Raw genomic sequence first — 17,352 nt, 5'->3', positions numbered from 1 at the left:
CTCCTTCGACTGCTTCACTCCCCTCGACCCCAATCAACACAACACTAAATACCCTCTCGGGATAGCTGACGGGGCTACCTTACAACCTGGAGGCCTCCAAGCGTTCAAACTATTAGGCGCAGCTGATTCCCATCTCAGGATCCAATTTCTACCTCTAAACGGTTGTGGGGAATTTCCAACAATCCTTTTAAGTTCTGGCTTGCTCCTTTCCTGGACCACTCAAACCTCCCAAGCCTCTTTTCTCAACAAGCTAACCCTAACTGGACGTCTAGTGATGACCTGTCCTGACCACGGACATAACACATCACCTACAGTAGAAATGACGCGTGCCTGTTGCCTGTACTTTTTCAAGGCTCCTGAGGCTTAGGGCTCTGATGTTTGTTTCGTGTTTTAAGGGTGTCAGAGTTATATCTTCTTTGGTGTAAGCTCCAAAGAACACAGAGCTCCATGTTTCATACAATAGGCACTGTAGCACGACACTTAATAAAGGCTCTGTGTTGATACGACCTGCAGTAACTCTCCATATCAGGGAGTCCCTCAGACTGTGTAACAAAGCAACTCCAAGATCTGTTTCCATGACAACAGCAGCATCGCACAGGAAAGAAAAGGAAGAGAGTACAGAAGGCTCTTCAGAAACTGCTAACCAAATGCATACCCAGTTTAAGAGACCAAAAACAATGATCTGGTCATTCGATTTGGGGTTAAAATCTTTTTTTCTTGAACATGTTCCCTAATGACGTGACTATTTTTAAACGTCCAATAGGAACGGATTCAGAACACTATAGATACCATCCATGTGCCAAATTTCAGGAGGTCTAAAATTAGGTTACTAGGTTCATCAATTTCCCTTAGAAGATTCTAGTAGAAACAGACCAAACCTTTCAGGGAGTAATAACAGGGAAATGCTCATAATTCAAATGCTATGGTAAATAAATCATGTTCATTCACAAGCTAAAAACAAACTCCAAAAACCCACAATTTCCCCCAATAAAATTAAAATGGGAAGTATCTTATGAAACAAGAGTTCCAGCAGGCCCTTCAGATAATTTACCAAGCCACACACTGAAAACAACTCACCGCGGTGTGTGTTATAACTAAATCACATTATAAACACATATGGGAGAAGAAAACGTCACACTGTCCTCTTCTATTGTGGCCAGCCTCTGCTCGTGTTTGCTTTTCTTTCATGGATGAGGCGGAAATAAAATAAATGTTGGAGAGCCAGTGAGACTGCCAGATTCTGGGTAAGCACAGAAGACAGGAAGGTGAAAGGTGGCTTTGCCCTCAAGGGACAGCCACCTACGGGTAGAGACAATGACAGCACAGGGTTGTGAGTGTCTCCAGCGAGGGATGTGCAGGGGAACTAAAGGAGCAGCTGAATATGGGGCAGGGGGCGGGGGGGAGTCCATGGAGACAGAAAAGATGGTCGGGGAAAGGCTCTGAGAGAAGAGATGCCCTATGTGGTCCTCACAGGAAGACTAGGGACTGGCCGGGCGCCATGGGGGAAGGCATTCCAGAGAGAAAACCCAGCATCCTTCCAAGTCTCATAGCAAACTCTAGAGCATGCACGGGAGCCATCACCGCTCCTTCGGAAGAACGTGACACGCAGCCCTCGGTTACCCTTCTTGGGGCTCCCCCGTCCTGAGGTCCCTCTCCTATGGTTAGTAACGTCCGCTCCTTGGAAGTTCTTCTTGGAGTTTACACTCCACTCTGCCTTATAACACCTAGTCATGGGGTGGGTCGGTCCCTTGGAGTTCCAAAGATAAGCCCACCCTTCTTTCTAGGCTAGAAGCCACTGCTCATCAACGCCTACAACCTACCCCTTACTTCACGTTGAACATTCCTGACTGCTTTTCGGGTCTCTGTCCTTGGTTTCCTGCTCATCCCAGTTTCTCAACACCTTCCTTAATACCTGCTGTCCATCCCACACTTCATACTCCAAACGATGTCTGGTACCTATGGAGGATGCTGTTGCTGCTTTGAATGACCGAAGCTGCTTCCATGAACAGTGAGCAACTGGTATACCCTCTCTGCTTCAATCAACCCCTATTATTCACTATCAGCAACTACTATGTAACAAGAATATTATGACTGAATCAACACAATTATGGAATCTCAAAATATTTCATTATCAAAACAAAAAATGCTCCTCACAAGATAACTTAGAAGTACTGTCACCAACAGAAAGAACAAGTTTTGTTTTGTTTTTCAGAAAAGTCTTGCTAAAAAAAAAGAACTTATCGCAAGACTTCCTCATTCTTGTCTCCTTTTCCTATCATCAACAGATCAAGAAACTCAGTTAATTCGACTGTATCTGAAAACCCCTCATGACACCATGTCCATAACAGAAGGCTTCCTGTACCACCGAGATAAAGTCATAGCAACAGTGGTACAGGAAAGGGCGCGTCGCACCCCGGGTGGTGAAGGCGGTTACGTCTAGAAGGCAACGTACCCTCGGCAACTTCAACACAGAATCCACTGTTACCTGCCTATCCGATATTCATTCTCCTCTTCTTTGTTACTGAACTACCTTGACCTTGCTCTGGGCAGAAATACACCCACAGCTTCGAACAAAACAAAATAAAACTCCCACGGTTTTCCAAGTAGGAGTGGCTGTGTGATACAGTTCCGGCCAACAGGATGTAAATGAGGTTGTCAGATTGGGTTTCATGGGGAATCCTTTAAAAGGGAGTAGACTCAACAGGCATCTGTGCTTTGACCTTCACCCTTCTCTCTCCTCCTGCGTGGAACCTGGAAGGGATGGTGATGGAGCAGCCGTCTTACAACCAGGACAACAAAGATGAGGATGAAAGGACGAAAGCCACACGATAAGAAGGCTGAACTGAAAGGCTGGGTCCTTATGGAATCCTGGAGATGCCACGTGAGCCCCAGACTTCCCAGTCCAGACATTTTGTTACATGAGAACAAAACCCCCATTTAGTTCAAACCATTGCTTGGCCAGGTTTTCTATTACTCGTGTTGCAAATGGATACACTTAGCCCGTGGCAGCCCAGACGTCTGCAGCAAACAGCTCTGCCAGCACACTGCTGGGCATAGAATTATTCTCAGGTGGGTGGGTCTGCTCCATTCAGATGACGTCCTGGGAGACCACAGCACTTGGTCACATTTCAAAAGAATTTCGTGGATGAGATTCGAGAGGGGGCAAATATGCCAATTAGAGCTTTTCAAAAATTGTACTATTCCAACAAGATTAAATCCAGAAAAATAATCTATGTCGAATCATCTTAAAAATCAAATGATCATGATTTCGGCTTCCCAGGGTCCTTTGTAGTCCCTGCCCCTCCGCACGTAAATTCGGTCCCAGTCCTATAACCACAGCAATACCTTCACGTTAAGCTTTTGCACGGAGCATCATACAAGCATCTTCGTGTCTGTATAATCTCCTTCTTAACGGCTGCACCTATGCTACTGCACGGATGTATCACAATTGACTTAACGACTCCCCACCGCCCATAAGACTGTCAGTAAAAGAAACTGATGACTGCAGAGGGAAATCTAAGAGGACGCCGCACTCAAGCCAATATACAGCCACACCCTAATCTTCAACGTTAAGATCCTATTAGGTATAAATTATTCTCAAGGTTTCCAATTCAAGACTTATGGTAGTGATCTAGAATGGCTGACATTCAGAATCTGGTGGGTAACTGGGTATTCTGCTTCAGTAAGACTGATCGTATACGTTTTATTTTCTAATGAATTTTATAGACCACAGAGTCCTAACGTTAAGATTATGAAGCACATGCTTTTTTGGCTGTCAGGGAGATAGTGCAATCACACAGTAGGCCTCAGGCTCACCTGGCATGGCCAGCTGACTCTCATATGGTATGGCATTACAGTCACAGAAAAGGAAAAATCTCCACGATCCTAGGACAGTTCCTTTCAGTTACATTATCGGAAGGAAACAAACAAAACCCTGTAAGATTTTTTCATCTCTCTTGTAAAAGTCACATACATTCATCTGGGCAACAAATATTAACTGAGCACTTAGTACGTGGCAGACACAGTTCTAGGTCAAATAGAAGAGTGAGTGAGACAACAGCCCTGCTCGCACAGTGCTTCACGCTGGGGGAAGAGACAGACAGCAGTCAAGTGACAAATACATCGCACGGTTTCCCGGGTGACAAGGACCATCAAAGGCACATAAGGAGGACACGCTAAAGGACAATGGAGAGGGGAGGGCGGGAGCTGAAGAGGCCTCTCTGTGGAGTCACCTGAGCAGAGACCGGTATGGTATCAATGAGCATCGTGAAGGTCCGGGCACAAGAATCCACCAGTGCTAAAGCCCTCAGGTGCAAATTAGCTTATTAGCCTGTCCTGTCCGTGAGGTGGACAGGAACCAGACCCCAGTCACCACCGGCTTTGTTGACCAGAGTAAGACGTTTGCATTTCACTGTAAAGGTCAAGGAAGGCTCCCGCAGGGCGTGGAAAGAGCAATGCAATGATGTGACCTGCCTGCTACCTGCCAAACGCCACTGGGGATGCTGCCTAGGGGAGAAACTGGAGGGGACAGGAGCAGACGTGAGCAGACACAGCAAGACGCTCTTTGGCAAACTGCACGCATTTCCAGAGGTTATTTCATCGGACTCTCCCATCCTTGGGCTCCTGGATGACCAGGCGTTTGGTAAGTGAGAATATGACCAAACCAAAGCACGTAGCTCCAAGCAGACGGTGGGCATGTGGACTTGCAGGAAGGTCTGCTTCACACATGCACCCGATTCCTTTTTAAATTTTCTACTTGTCACTTTTCTTCCTCGCTTCCAGCTCTGTACCTTCAGTTACTCTAAATTACAGATTTGTAATGAAAAAAAAAACCCTGATTAACATGAATTACCTAAAACCTCAGTGCACCATTCAACCTTCGCAAATGCAGAAGGAAAGAGGCCTCCCTTTCTAATTGTAAGACCTGCTGTGTGAACTCCCCTTGTTCAAGCTTCCCTGGTCTTTCGTGATTAATTTTAGTAACGGGAGAACGACCTGCTTAAGAACAAATGAGTCATCATACAGCTTCATATCTTAGAAACCTAAAATCACCCTCCTGCACGGAAAGTATCATTTTCAGGTATGAAATTTCTACCCCATGTTGACTCTCCAAAGCTTCCTGCCTTGAAAAAGAGGTGGGGAGGGACAGGCTAGGGACTTGAGGTTACAGACAGCAAGCAACGTGCACACTGCCTCCTGAAAGGTATTTGTCTTAGGGATTTTTATGACATGAAAAAAAAAAAAAAAACCCTCAACCATTGTTAACAGTGTGTAGGCTGTGCATTTCAAAATATCCTTTCATACAGCAATCTCGTAACAATACAAATTTCTCCTGAGCACGAAACAGCAACCTCTATGACTTCCGCAAGGATTATTTACCCTGGCACAGCGAGGCATGTCTTAGACACGCACCTCTGAGTTCAAACTGGAAAGAAATCAAGGACTCCTGACTCCTCAGCTTTACCACTTCTCTTCCTCTTGAACTGTGGTTTGTTACAAACCTCTCCAGATTAGCTGTACAATTAGCAGTGACTTCAAGGAACACAAATCCAAAACATGCAGTCGACAAAGCAAGCATTTCCTTTGAACAGGTTCTTTCCCCACCAACATTTAACCTGAAAAACGTTCACCAAGTTACAAATCCTGGTCATACATTCAGCAAAGCACAGTGCAATGGGCATCCTGCGTAAGTTCCTCAAACGTGGAAGATTCTCTCGACACAGGTAGAAAAAACACTTTCTAAAGGAAATTCACTTCCTAAAGACTAATTTAAGATCAAGAAACGGCTGGCACTGATCTGAGAGAATCTCCTGAAACATTTTACAGATATTTATTTTATTTTGGGATCAGAGACCTCATGTTTTCTTCCATTCACTCTTGCAACACACGTTCATGATCACCTGTGAGTCAGAAATCATACGAGGCACTGGGAATACAGAGATGGGTGAGGTTCAGGGGAAAGGAAACATCACAACACAACCACAATAAGTCATCCTGTGGTAAACTGTTAAGCTAATGGCCCGAGCGGCCCAGCCCTCCCAGGGCCACACCTGTGCCCTGTCCCCCTGCGATGGATAATGCTGTGCTTAGTTAACTTCACTGGACCACGGGGTGCCCAGATATTTGGTCAAACATTATCCTGGGTGTTTCTGGGAGGGTGTTTTTGGATGAGATTAACATTTAAATGCCTGCCAGCCTCCACCGTCTCATGACCTAGTTCTGTATAAGAAATCTCTTTGTGGGAAACACACACACACCCGTGTGCGCACACCCACACCTGTACACACACGTACACCTGTGCACACAAATACACAGCCTATCAGTTCTGTTTCTCTGGAGAACCCCGAACTAATCTACCTTCACAGGGACCCTGAGCTTGGCCATGTGACTTGCTTTGGTCGTGAGACATCAGGACATATAATGTGTAAGTGCGCTAAGCCTTGCCCTCTTGGAAAACTGCCACCACTATGTAAGAAACCTGTGCTACCCTCCCCTGGAAAGGTCAAGGTGGAGGGGAACCAACCAACAGCCACAGCAAACAGGCAGCGGAGTTGTCGTGTGTGACCCTGTAGAAACCCTGGGAAAATGTGAAGGAGAGAGGCGCGGTCGTGTCATGGCGATGACGTTCTTCTTAGAACCTGGCTCTCCACCCTTGGACTGTCAGTCTCAAAATAAATGTGTTTTGGGAGCAGGCTGGATTATAAAAATAAACAGAGATGTGGAAGGAAGCGAAATGACTAGAACAGCTGACCTTCCCTCTGTCCATCTCACCTCCAGCTCATAACAGACTATGATCGAGGGCGTTCGCTCACAGCTTCTGGGGCAACACAGTATAAACAGCTGTCAGCAAAGCGACTCTCCCGCTGGTTCCATCTCTCTCGGCCACTGTCGAAGGCCTAGACAGAATTCCTACTAAGTAGGTTCACTGACTGTTGTCATTGTTTTGGACCCTTGCTCTCACTGTAAATAAAGAAATGTCACAGTGACAATGCTAACTAGAAAACCCTCCGTCTTCCTTCCTGCCCTGTCCCCTAGGAAATGCACTTCTTTCTGTCCACAGACTTCTCCTGAGTCTCCCACCGACAAGTTATTAAACAGCAAAAGCAGAGCCGAGGTGAGGAAGGTACCAGCTAATGGAATGGGGCTCCTCCTTCGGCTCAACAAAGATGACTCATTAAAATCCAGGAACAAACAAATCCCTCTGGGCCGGCTCTCAGCTTAGGGTGAGGCCGCTTGCACTGAATCTTTCCAGAAACCCAGGGTCCTGGGAAGCCCTACCTTCCCGTTTCCTTGAGAACAGAACCAAGTCTCCAAATGGCCGGGCTCTCACCTGGTCCCGTCACACGCTGCAGTCTTCACTAGGAGGCGCTGGCAGTCCTCTTGGCGAAGACTTTTCCTGTTAACACCTTGGGATTTTATCATCTCGAGTTTCTTACTGTTTTGAGATTTCTCATAGACACACTGACCCCAGACCCCGACCCCCAAAACAGCGCCTTCGCCCACAGAAAGCCTGCCCCTGAAGCTGGCTTTTACTAACCAACCATGAGGCGCCAGGGAAAGAACAGGGTTGGAAGCAGAGAGACCTGGGTCAAAGCTCACCACTTCCTGCTGGACTCCGGCAGGTCGCTTAACCCCCAGCCTCCATTTTCACATCTGTACCATGAAGATAATAACGTGTGCATTTATGTGGGTTACCCACGGAAGTAACCATCTGAATAAATAAGCAGGTTGATTCATAGGTATGACTTCCCACTAAGGATGAGCTGCTTGAAGACAAAGACCATGGTTTTTTTTTTTAACCTTTGCATCTCATAGCACCTGGCATGAAATAAACGCTCAAGGACCATTTAACGATTACAAATAAGAGCAGAAAAAGCACCAGACATAGAGACGCTAAGTACACATCAGGTACCATCGCCAAGATGCCATGATTGTGGAGCAGAACTTCTAGCTCTGAGCTGCCAATGATCTGAGCCACAAGTGGCCCCAACTCCCGTTCTCAGGCACGGGTTAATCTGGTTGTTTGTACGTCATGAACTGATATTACTAAGTCACTTGGTACGGGTCAGAAAAAATAAGGACGCCTTCACACCAATTTCCGACCCCAGTTAGTCAAAAGCTATTGTCCAAATCCACCATTTTTTAAACTCACCTCCAAATAGCTGAGACCATGGTTTGAAATGACTACTGTAAAGAGAAGGAAAGCCCATCAGGCGTGGCTTCCACCCTGCGAGGTGACATAATAACGCTGATGAAACATCCATTCCTAAGCTCTGGGCAAGGTCAGTAACAATCTCACGCGTAGCTAAAACTAGCCAAGCATTTGAAGATCGTGTAAATACAACTGGTGACCAAATTAGGTTATCAGACCTTCATCCACTCATTCTCTGGTTCAATAAGTATTCTTTGTGCACCCATTCTGTGCCAGGCTCTGCACCGGGCTGTTGGTTTCCAAGGGAAATGACAGAGGACGGCCCCATGAAGAATGCACTGTGTAGGCATGACCGTCGAGGTAGACAACAGTTTTCTAGAATATGGGTATTAACTAAAAGTGTCCGTGAGAAGCTACGCAACCATTCCTACGTGCTTTCCCATGCTTCAGGCACAAACGTCGCTTTCCAAGTCTGACGTCAGAGACAGTTTATAATTTTCCCAAGAAAATCACTGTCTACCTTATCATCTTACCCCCTTTCTGACCAAAAATGGTACCACCCACCTTAACCACACCCCTTTTTCAGAGCTGGCTCCACTGGGCTTTTGGCTGCTTCCCCTAAACAATCACACCACACTCTCAAAGGCTGACGGGGGGACAGGCAAGAGGAGAGATTCTGAAAAGAATGAGCTGCTGGCCATATGTGCCATTCTGAGCACAGAGTTCCAAAGACATTCACGCAGTGGCAACTTCAGCCATTGGATTAAGCTGAAAAGCCCCCGGGGTGACCCTCTCAAGAACAGGTCCTGGCCCCCTGGTTCCCGCACAGGGCACCTTCTCTATTTTCACACCACACACACCCCCTCTTCTCACTGGCGCATCAAGAGGACGGACGCCCCACTCTCCACGGCCCCCGGAGCGCATCAGAACTGCAGGTGGGGATGCAAGTGTTGGAGGCTATTTTTAATTCTCAGCTAAATTAATTTGGTGCAAAAGTAGCCGGAGTCCCTTCCCTTGTAGGAAACACTTCTGTGACTGTGAATCTGGTACATAAAATAACCCACCCACGGAAGCACAGAATTAGCACGGGAGCTTGGGGTTGGGTTTGCTTCCCCGAAATAACTTCTTTTCCAGGTTTCCCGTGGCAGCATGGCACGTGAGGAGTGCAGAGCGGGGTTTCAGGACCAGCGAGGCTTCCACTCAGAGGTTCACCTGGGGGGATCTCACCAGGATCTGCGGAACATGGCGGGTCTCTCTGGCCTGTGCTCTTTTATTTTTTTATTTTTATTATTTTTTTTTTTGCCGTACACGGGCCTCTCACTGTTGTGGCTTCTCCCGTTGCGGAGCACAGGCTCCGGACGCGCAGGCTCAGCGGCCATGGCTCACGGGCCCAGCCGCTCCGCGGCATGTGGGATCTTCCCGGACCGGGGCACGAACCCGCGTCCCCTGCATCGGCAGGCAAACTCTCAACCACTGCGCCACCAGGGCAGCCCTGGCCTGTGCTCTTTTAACGGGTCCCCTTGCAAGGATGTGTCACCTGAGTTGACACACCACTGAGTAGCAGCATTTGGTGAGGGATGAACTCCCTTAAGCCAGCAGGAGAAACAGAAAAATACTGGTCTACTTGTTTTTAAAAGAACATTTTGAAAAAAAAATGGAAATAAATCTTTAAAATGTCACCACCTTCAGGAAGCCTTCCCTCATTCTCCCATGAGATGCACTCTCCCCTCCACTCAAACTCAACAAGAGCTTGTTTCTTCCCCCACTGATGGCAGCCGTCACATGCAACCTTACGGTGTGAGGATCTGCATCCTTTTCACCAGAGAGGATGCACTGGGAGGGCAGGACCTGTCCATCACCTTTTTATCTTCACAGCTTGAAGCCCTCGATAAACATTTAGGTGACAGAATATTATTTAGTGCTGAAGACAACTGTAAAGATCACCAAGTTCAATCTCCCTATTGATGAGTAAGAAAACCACGACCTAGAAAGGTTTTCGGTGACTCGGCAGGGCAGGGCTCCCAGTTCCTTCTCTGAGACTCTCTTTACCTCACTCTGCTGAATTTTATTCATTTATTTTTTTTGAAAGGGAGGGAAATCTTTCTCCTTACTTTCTTTTCTTTTTCTTTTTTTCTTAAAAATTTTTCACCGTGTTGGGTCTCCATTGCTGCGCATGGGGCTTTCTCTGGTTGCGGCGAGCAGGGGCTGCTCTTTGTTGCAGTGGCTTCTCTTGTTGCGGAGCACGGGCCCTAGAGCACACAGGCTTCAGTAGTTGTGGCGTGTGGGCTCAGCAGTTGTGGCTCACAGGCCCTAGAGCACACGGGGTCAGCAGTTGTGGCTCACGGGCTCTAGAGCGCAGGCTCAGTACTTGTGGCGCACAAGCATCGTTGCTCCGCAGCATGTGGGATCTTCCTGGACCAGGGCTCGAACCCGTGTCCCTGCATTGGCAGGTGGATTCTTAACCACTGCGCCACCTGGGAAGTACCTCTGCTGAATTTTAAATGCCACTTTTTAGCGCCTGCACCTTTTACAAATCATTTTGTTGGTTCAGGAATGTAAAAAATGTCTGGGGTATAACAGGGTTTTTCTCACACAATGGTCCTATTTCCCTATTACATGTAAAAGCACACTTGCAGAAAACAGAAGATCCACTAAGTAAATTTATTTCTAGATTTATTTTACATGTTTCTAGTTTTGTTATAAATGCAGCTTGGAAAGGCTGAAATTTAAACAACTTAGCAGTCTTTTTCCCTCTGCTCAGTTTCTACGACACTGAGAAGAACTTGAGAACAAGAGAATTCGCAGGCTGTCAAAAGGCAAAGCAGGCAGCTCAGTTCTCGGGACACACGGCTGCCCACGGGGTCCAGCTCCCTCCGGAGGCTGCTCCAGCTCTGCGGCAAGCTGTGCACTGGGTCCCATTTTTGGCTGTGAGTCAGTCATTTATGGTCGATGCGCTCAGCTTCTTCAGATGGCTCGGTTTCACGGGCTTCACAGACGTGAAGGGGCACCCAGATCAGAAGCAGGCTTCCCTGCCCTGTAACAAGCTGGTTCATCTCCTCACTTGTGCTCTTGCAAACATGCAGGCGGCTGCAGCCACCTCCCGATGCCACCTGCACGGAGGAGGCTCCCCCCAACCCGGGAAGCTTCAGTAATGACCCCGGAGGTTGTTTTTAAATCCCTTGAATTCGACTCAATTGGACGGCTCAGATCCAAGAAGAGCAAAGCCCTTCAGGAATCGTTTCTCCCCGGACAGGCCAGGGGCACCGGCCGGTGAGGATGCGTCAGGTGAATAAAGGCAGGGAGACTACGCTAAATGCAGACCAAACTCCGGGAAGCTGATGACCTCCAGGGCTTGAAGCCTTTCAAAAGACCCCCCTCCACCTTCTCCAATATCCACATACCCAGCACACAGGGCAAACCTCCCAAGGATTACGTTTAAAGAGCTGTTGAGCACTTGTGTCATCTTAAACACATCACGTAAGACTCTTCTCTCCCTACACTTTTACAGATTGACGGGGTGAGTCCGGACATGGTCTTTCACAGCAGGACTGAGATTGGTGTGAGTCTCTCTCTAAAAGTGACGCTTCGTGGCTTTTCTCACTGAAGGCGCAGAGAAAACAACGTATGGAAAACAAGGATTTAAAGTGCTAATACACACGCACAGAAGCATGTGCACACACCCTGGAAACCCAGGTACCTCGTGTTCCCTCTGGCAGGAGGGGATTCACACGGAGACACAATTCTCGAGGGACAGAGGTTGTCCTAAGGACAGGGAGGGGCTCCAGACTGAAGGACAAAGTCTTCGAGCTGAAAATTTTAAAAGTGCAGGGAAGGGGCCTGAGGACAAGCCGGCCCCCTCAAACCCAGCCCGGCCGGCCTCACTGCAGCCCGGGCAGAGCAGGGACGGGACAACCATCAAGGCAGGTGGCCAGCGGCAGCGGAAGGAAGAAGGGCACTCTGGTCCCTTCGGAAGAACGAAGTCACAGGGCTCGCTGCCCCCAAGCCAAACGAGGTGACACTCCCCCCTCCACCTGCCGTGGCCTGGCTCCAGTCTTAATTTGGGCGCGGGGAGGGCGAGAAGAGCTATTTCTAAACGCGGACCCTCTCACAAAATCCTGGACGCAGGGCAGGAGTGCTGGGCACGGCCCCGAGCTGCATTCTGAGGGTGCACACCTGCAGGCCGCAATTCTGCACCAACTCAAAGCGCCCTCGCAAGGTGAGGTGAGGCGTGCGCTGCTCGTCCTGGGCCCGGCCGCGGCTCCGCATGCCCGCACCCAGCTGTGAGGCCGGGCTCTGGGGACCCGCAGCATCAGCGAGCGAACCAGCCAACCTCTCGCCAGCGTCTTTGAAAGGCTTCCCTCTTTTCCCCTCGGGTGCACGGGCTTGCGCTTAAAGTCTCAAAAATCATGGCTTTTGTGTGTAGATATGCTGGGAGGGAATTTCTGGCCAGAGAACACTGCTGGTCCAGAGGGGGTGGGGAGGCTGGGAGAATGGCCTGAGGGGTTTTGGGGGGGTCGGGGGGGGGGGGAGGGTCCTTCCACTGAACCCAGAAGCCTCTTCTCAAGGTTCCCTGCACTTCTGCATCCTTCCCACCAGACTGCTCCTTGAGACGTGAAGACTATGTCTGCTCAAAAGAATGTTTTGTTTGTTTGTTTTTCCTTTTTTGCGGTACGTGGGCTTCTCACTGCTGTGGCCTCTCCCGTTGCGGAGCACAGGCTCCGGACGCGCAGGCCCAGCGGCCATGGCTCACAGGCCCAGGCGATCCGCGGCATGTGGGATCTTCCCGGACCGGGGCACGAACCCGTGTCCCCTTCATCGGCAGGCGGACTCCCAACCACTGCGCCACCAGGGAAGCCGCAAAAGAATGTTTAACTCCCTTCGCATCTGGTTCCTGTAATCCGGGTACCACTAGGTTATTTTTCATTATTTTCCGTTCCTTTCCTCTTGAAGATGGCAGAGCAGGTACAGTCTCTGTGGATTTCACAAGATTTGTGGCTTCCTTCGCCCCCCCCCGTGGATGCTCTGGGGTCCGCTGAGCCCAGTGCACAGACACTGCGGTTTGAAAAAAGCTTGAATTTCTTTAATTTTCAGGGAACAAACGCTTGGGGTAGTTTTAAATTAGATTTCCCTGTTCCTGATCCTTCCATCCTTTGACCTGGTCTTTTTCATCCCCATCAGCGCTCTTCTAAACATCTGAACAGAACTTTCAATGATGAAACCACGTAGCAGGTTGTCAACGTGCTCCGCTGACCACAGGCCCAGGCCAGGGACCCCTCTCTCCTTCCCTTCACAACCGACACCCTGGAAAGAATCAGCCACAAACCTACCAGGTATTCCAGGGCATCAGGACACTGCCCCAGCTCGTTTCATTTTCTTTCTTTAATATGCCTCAGTCTCCACATCTAAAAAATAAAGTTAACCTAGAAAAATCTCTAATACCCCTTCCAGCTCTATAATCCCATGATTTTAAAATGTATTCCCCATCCTCAGCTCAGCTTTATGTCCTGCTCTTCCAACTACTTTCCTGGTGAGTTCAGTCTGGGAAGCTTGCAGGTTTGTTCAATAAGTAAATCCGTCCCGCACACAGACGGAAGTCACATCGCACACCCTGGCTCCAGAAAGCCACAATCACAGTCTCTGGATGCCAAGGACCCAAAGGCAAAAGTGTCCCGTGGAAAAGAATGCACAATCCTTTTTGATCAGACAGGCAGGACTGGCCCATTATTCTGTACCTTTTTAATAGCTCACCCACTTCTTTTTCTCTCAGACTCAATAAAAGCTCATCTCGTAACTTAAATTTTGAATATATTAAAATGTGAGGCAAGTCAACACACACAAAGATGAGCAGGGGCAGAACTCGGGGGGACTCGGCGGATCACAGGGGCGCCTTCTGTTACGCTTCACAGCGAAACGCTCTCTGCTAACGCTCTGCACCTGGCCCCAGGCTGGCCACAGCGATCAGCCAAAACAGGATAAAATTCTGAGCCGGTTGTTTGTTCTTTTGTTATTGAGCTGCATGAGCTGCTTGTAAATTTTGGAGATTAATCCTTTGTCAGTTACTTCATTTGCAAATATTTTCTCCCATTCTGAGGGTTGTCTTTTCATCTTGTTTATGGTTTCCTTTGCTGTGCAAAAACTTTTAAGTTTCATTAGGTCCCATTTGTTTATTTTTGTTTTTATTTCCATTTCTCTAGGAGGTGGGTCAAAAAGGATCTTGCTGTGATTTACGTCATAGAGTGTTCTGCCTATGTTTTCCTCTAAGAGTTTGATAGTTTCTGGCCTTACATTTAGGTCTTTAATTCATTCTGATCTTATTTTTGTGTATGGTGTTAGAGAGTGTTCTAATCTCATATTTTTACATGTACCTGTCCAGTTTTCCCAGCACCACTTATTGAAGAGGCTGTATTTTCTCCACTGTATATTCTTGCCTCCTTTATCAAAGATAAGGTGACCATATGTGCGTGGGTTTATCTTTGGGCTTTCTATCCTGTACCACTGATCTATATTTCTGTTTTTGTGCCAGTACCATACTGTCTTGATTACTATAGCTTTGTAGTATAGTCTAAAGTCAATGGGCAGAAGACCTAAATAGACATTTCTCCAAAGAAGATATACAGATTGCCAACAAACACATGAAAGAATGCTCAACATCATTAATCATTAGAGAAATGCAAATCAAAACTACAATGAGATATCATCTTACACCGGTCAGAATGGCCATCATCAAAAAATCTAGAAACAATAAATGCTGGAGAGGGTGTGGAGAAAAGGGAACACTCTTGCACTGCTGGTGGGAATGTAAATTGATACAGCCACTATGGAGAACAATATGGAGGTTCCTTAAAAAACTACAAATAGAACTACCATACGACCCAGCAATCTCACTACTGGGCATATACCCTGAGAAAACCATAATTCAGAAAGAGTCATGTGGGCTTCCCTGGTGGCGCAGTGGTTGAGAGTCCGCCTGCCGATGCAGGGGACACGGGTTCGTGCCCCGGTCCGGGAAGATCCCACATGCCGCGGAGTGGCTGGGCCCGTGAGCCATGGCCGCTGAGCCTGTGCTCTACAACGGGAGAGGCCACAACAGTGAGAGGCCCGCGTACCGCAAAAAAAAAAAAAAAAAAAGAAAGAGTCATGCACCAAAATGTTCACTGCAGCTCTATTTACAATAGCCAGGACATGGAAGCAACCTAAGTGTCCATCATCGGATGAATGGATAAAGAAGATGTGGCACATGTATACAATGGAGTATTACTCAGCCATAAAAAGAAACGAAATTGAATTATTTGTAGTGAGGTGGATAGACCTAGAGTCTGTCATACAGAGTGAAGTAAGTCAGAAAGAGAAAAACAAATACCGTATGCTAACACATATATATGGAATCTAAGAAAAAAATAAAGGTCATGAAGAACCTAGGGGTAAGACGGGAATAAAGACACAGACCTACTAGAGAATGGACTTGAGGATATGGGGAGGGGGAAGGGTAAGCTGTGACAAAGTGAGAGAGTGGCATGGACATATATACACTACCAAACGTAAGGTAGATAGCTAGTGGGAAGCAGCCGCGTGGCACAGGGAGATCAGCTCGGTGCTTTGTGACCACCTAGAGGGGTGGGATAGGGAGGGTGGGAGGGAGACGCAAGAGGGAAGGGATATGGGAACATATGTATATGTATAACTGATTCACTTTGTTATAAAGCAGAAGCTAATACACCATTGTAAAGCAATTATAGTCCAATAAAGATGTTTAAAAAAAAAATTCTGAGCGGGAAAGGAGCTGCTGAAGATAGTTAACAGGCATAAACAGGCATCCATCAAGGCTCCCCGAGGTGAGCAAGTCTGTCCTGTGCAAATCCGGATGTGTGTTACCATCTACGTGGAATATCAGGAGCCAACAGAGGATTCAGAGTAAGATGACAGATGCGATCAGAGCTGGCCGACAGGCCCTTTCGGGAATCGTGAACTTGGCCTCTCACCTGCTGGCCTCTCCCGGCCCCCTTCCTTCCTCTCCCACCCGATCTGCAGGATGGGGCTCCTCAGAGCTCTCTCCTGGCCTCTAACTTCTTTTCTTCTACCTCTGTAATCTCCCTCAAGGCAAGATGATCCACTCGGAATGCCTTAAAAAAAACAAAACCCAAAAAACCACCCAGAACAATGAGAACAAGCACCAAAGGTAGGAATCACTTGGAGCAAATCATTTCAGTATTAGTGGCCAAAGGGGCGCAGCACACGCCATCCAGAAATGCCTACTCTCCCGGGCCTACCCTGCAATTTTTTTTCTCAGTTAAAAACATGACTTTCCATGTAACAGCTCAAGTTCCCCTCCACTGGTTGTATTTTAGGCACTGGTGCTTTCCCCGCCCCCAAACTCCCACTCTGCTCTGCCAACCCCGCTTTTCAGCCAACAAGGGATGCAACGGAGAGACTCAGCAGAGACAGGCAGAGTCAGGTCACAAATCAGAGAGATGAGGTATTCACATGTGGGCAGTTTGAGAGATCATTTGTCCAGGGAAACAGACGCTGAATTATTCAAGTCACCAGGAGCATTTATAATACCTAATGAAAGGCAGCAAGGATCCCATGAAACCAACTAGGGACAGTTTGTTACATCGGCCAAAAGCATGAGAGCCCTACTAGTTAATCGACCTTACAAATAAACTGAAGGGCGATATATGTTCACCGTAAAATGTGTCAACATTTTCCAGAATAAACTGCCTTGTGTTTGGGGAAGCTACCACTATAAATCCGGTAGGTTTAGCTACTGTGCCACCCAGAGCTGAAGAGTACAAACAAGGTTAACAGGAAATTCTCCTCTGAGCCTGGGATGGTCCTGCCAGGGTTCAAAAGGACTGTAAATCTATTCATTAGTAAAAGCCAAAGTTATATGAAACGAACTGGTAAGTCTTCCCATTAACAGTGTGTGCCAGGGCAACAGCAGCTCAGCCGTTAAGAACATCAAACTCGGAAACACCCTCATCAACATAAAACAGTCGTTTCCAGGCTACTTACATCAGTGTCGGGTCCTTTATCTGCACCCGGACAAGAGAAAGTAACAAATTCATGGCACCTCTTGTGAACCACAAAACAGCAAACTGGTGGAGAGAGAAGAAAACTAAAATTAGTGAAGTCTAGACTGAATATACAGAGCTTTGTTTTCCAAACAGGGCTACATGCTGTCATAAGTCAAGTTAATTTCA

At 47.6% G+C, this 17,352-nt stretch overlaps 1 protein-coding gene across 4 annotated transcripts in view; it reads right to left on the bottom strand.

The window, feature by feature from the left end:
- The window catches only part of PRKCA (protein kinase C alpha), a 365,590-nt gene that overhangs the window by 196,502 nt on the left and 151,736 nt on the right, over positions 1-17,352 (bottom strand). For all 4 annotated transcript variants that reach the window (XM_067717472.1, XM_067717473.1, XM_067717475.1 and 1 more), the window contains one exon: positions 17,165-17,247. In XM_067717472.1, coding sequence (XP_067573573.1) covers positions 17,165-17,247 — 83 coding nt within the window. The remainder of the gene's footprint in view (positions 1-17,164; positions 17,248-17,352) is intronic.

Source organism: Pseudorca crassidens, chromosome 19 (genome assembly GCF_039906515.1).
Source record: "Pseudorca crassidens isolate mPseCra1 chromosome 19, mPseCra1.hap1, whole genome shotgun sequence".
NCBI classification, from domain to species: domain Eukaryota; kingdom Metazoa; phylum Chordata; class Mammalia; order Artiodactyla; family Delphinidae; genus Pseudorca; species Pseudorca crassidens.
This window is presented reverse-complemented; position numbering and strand designations above follow the sequence as displayed.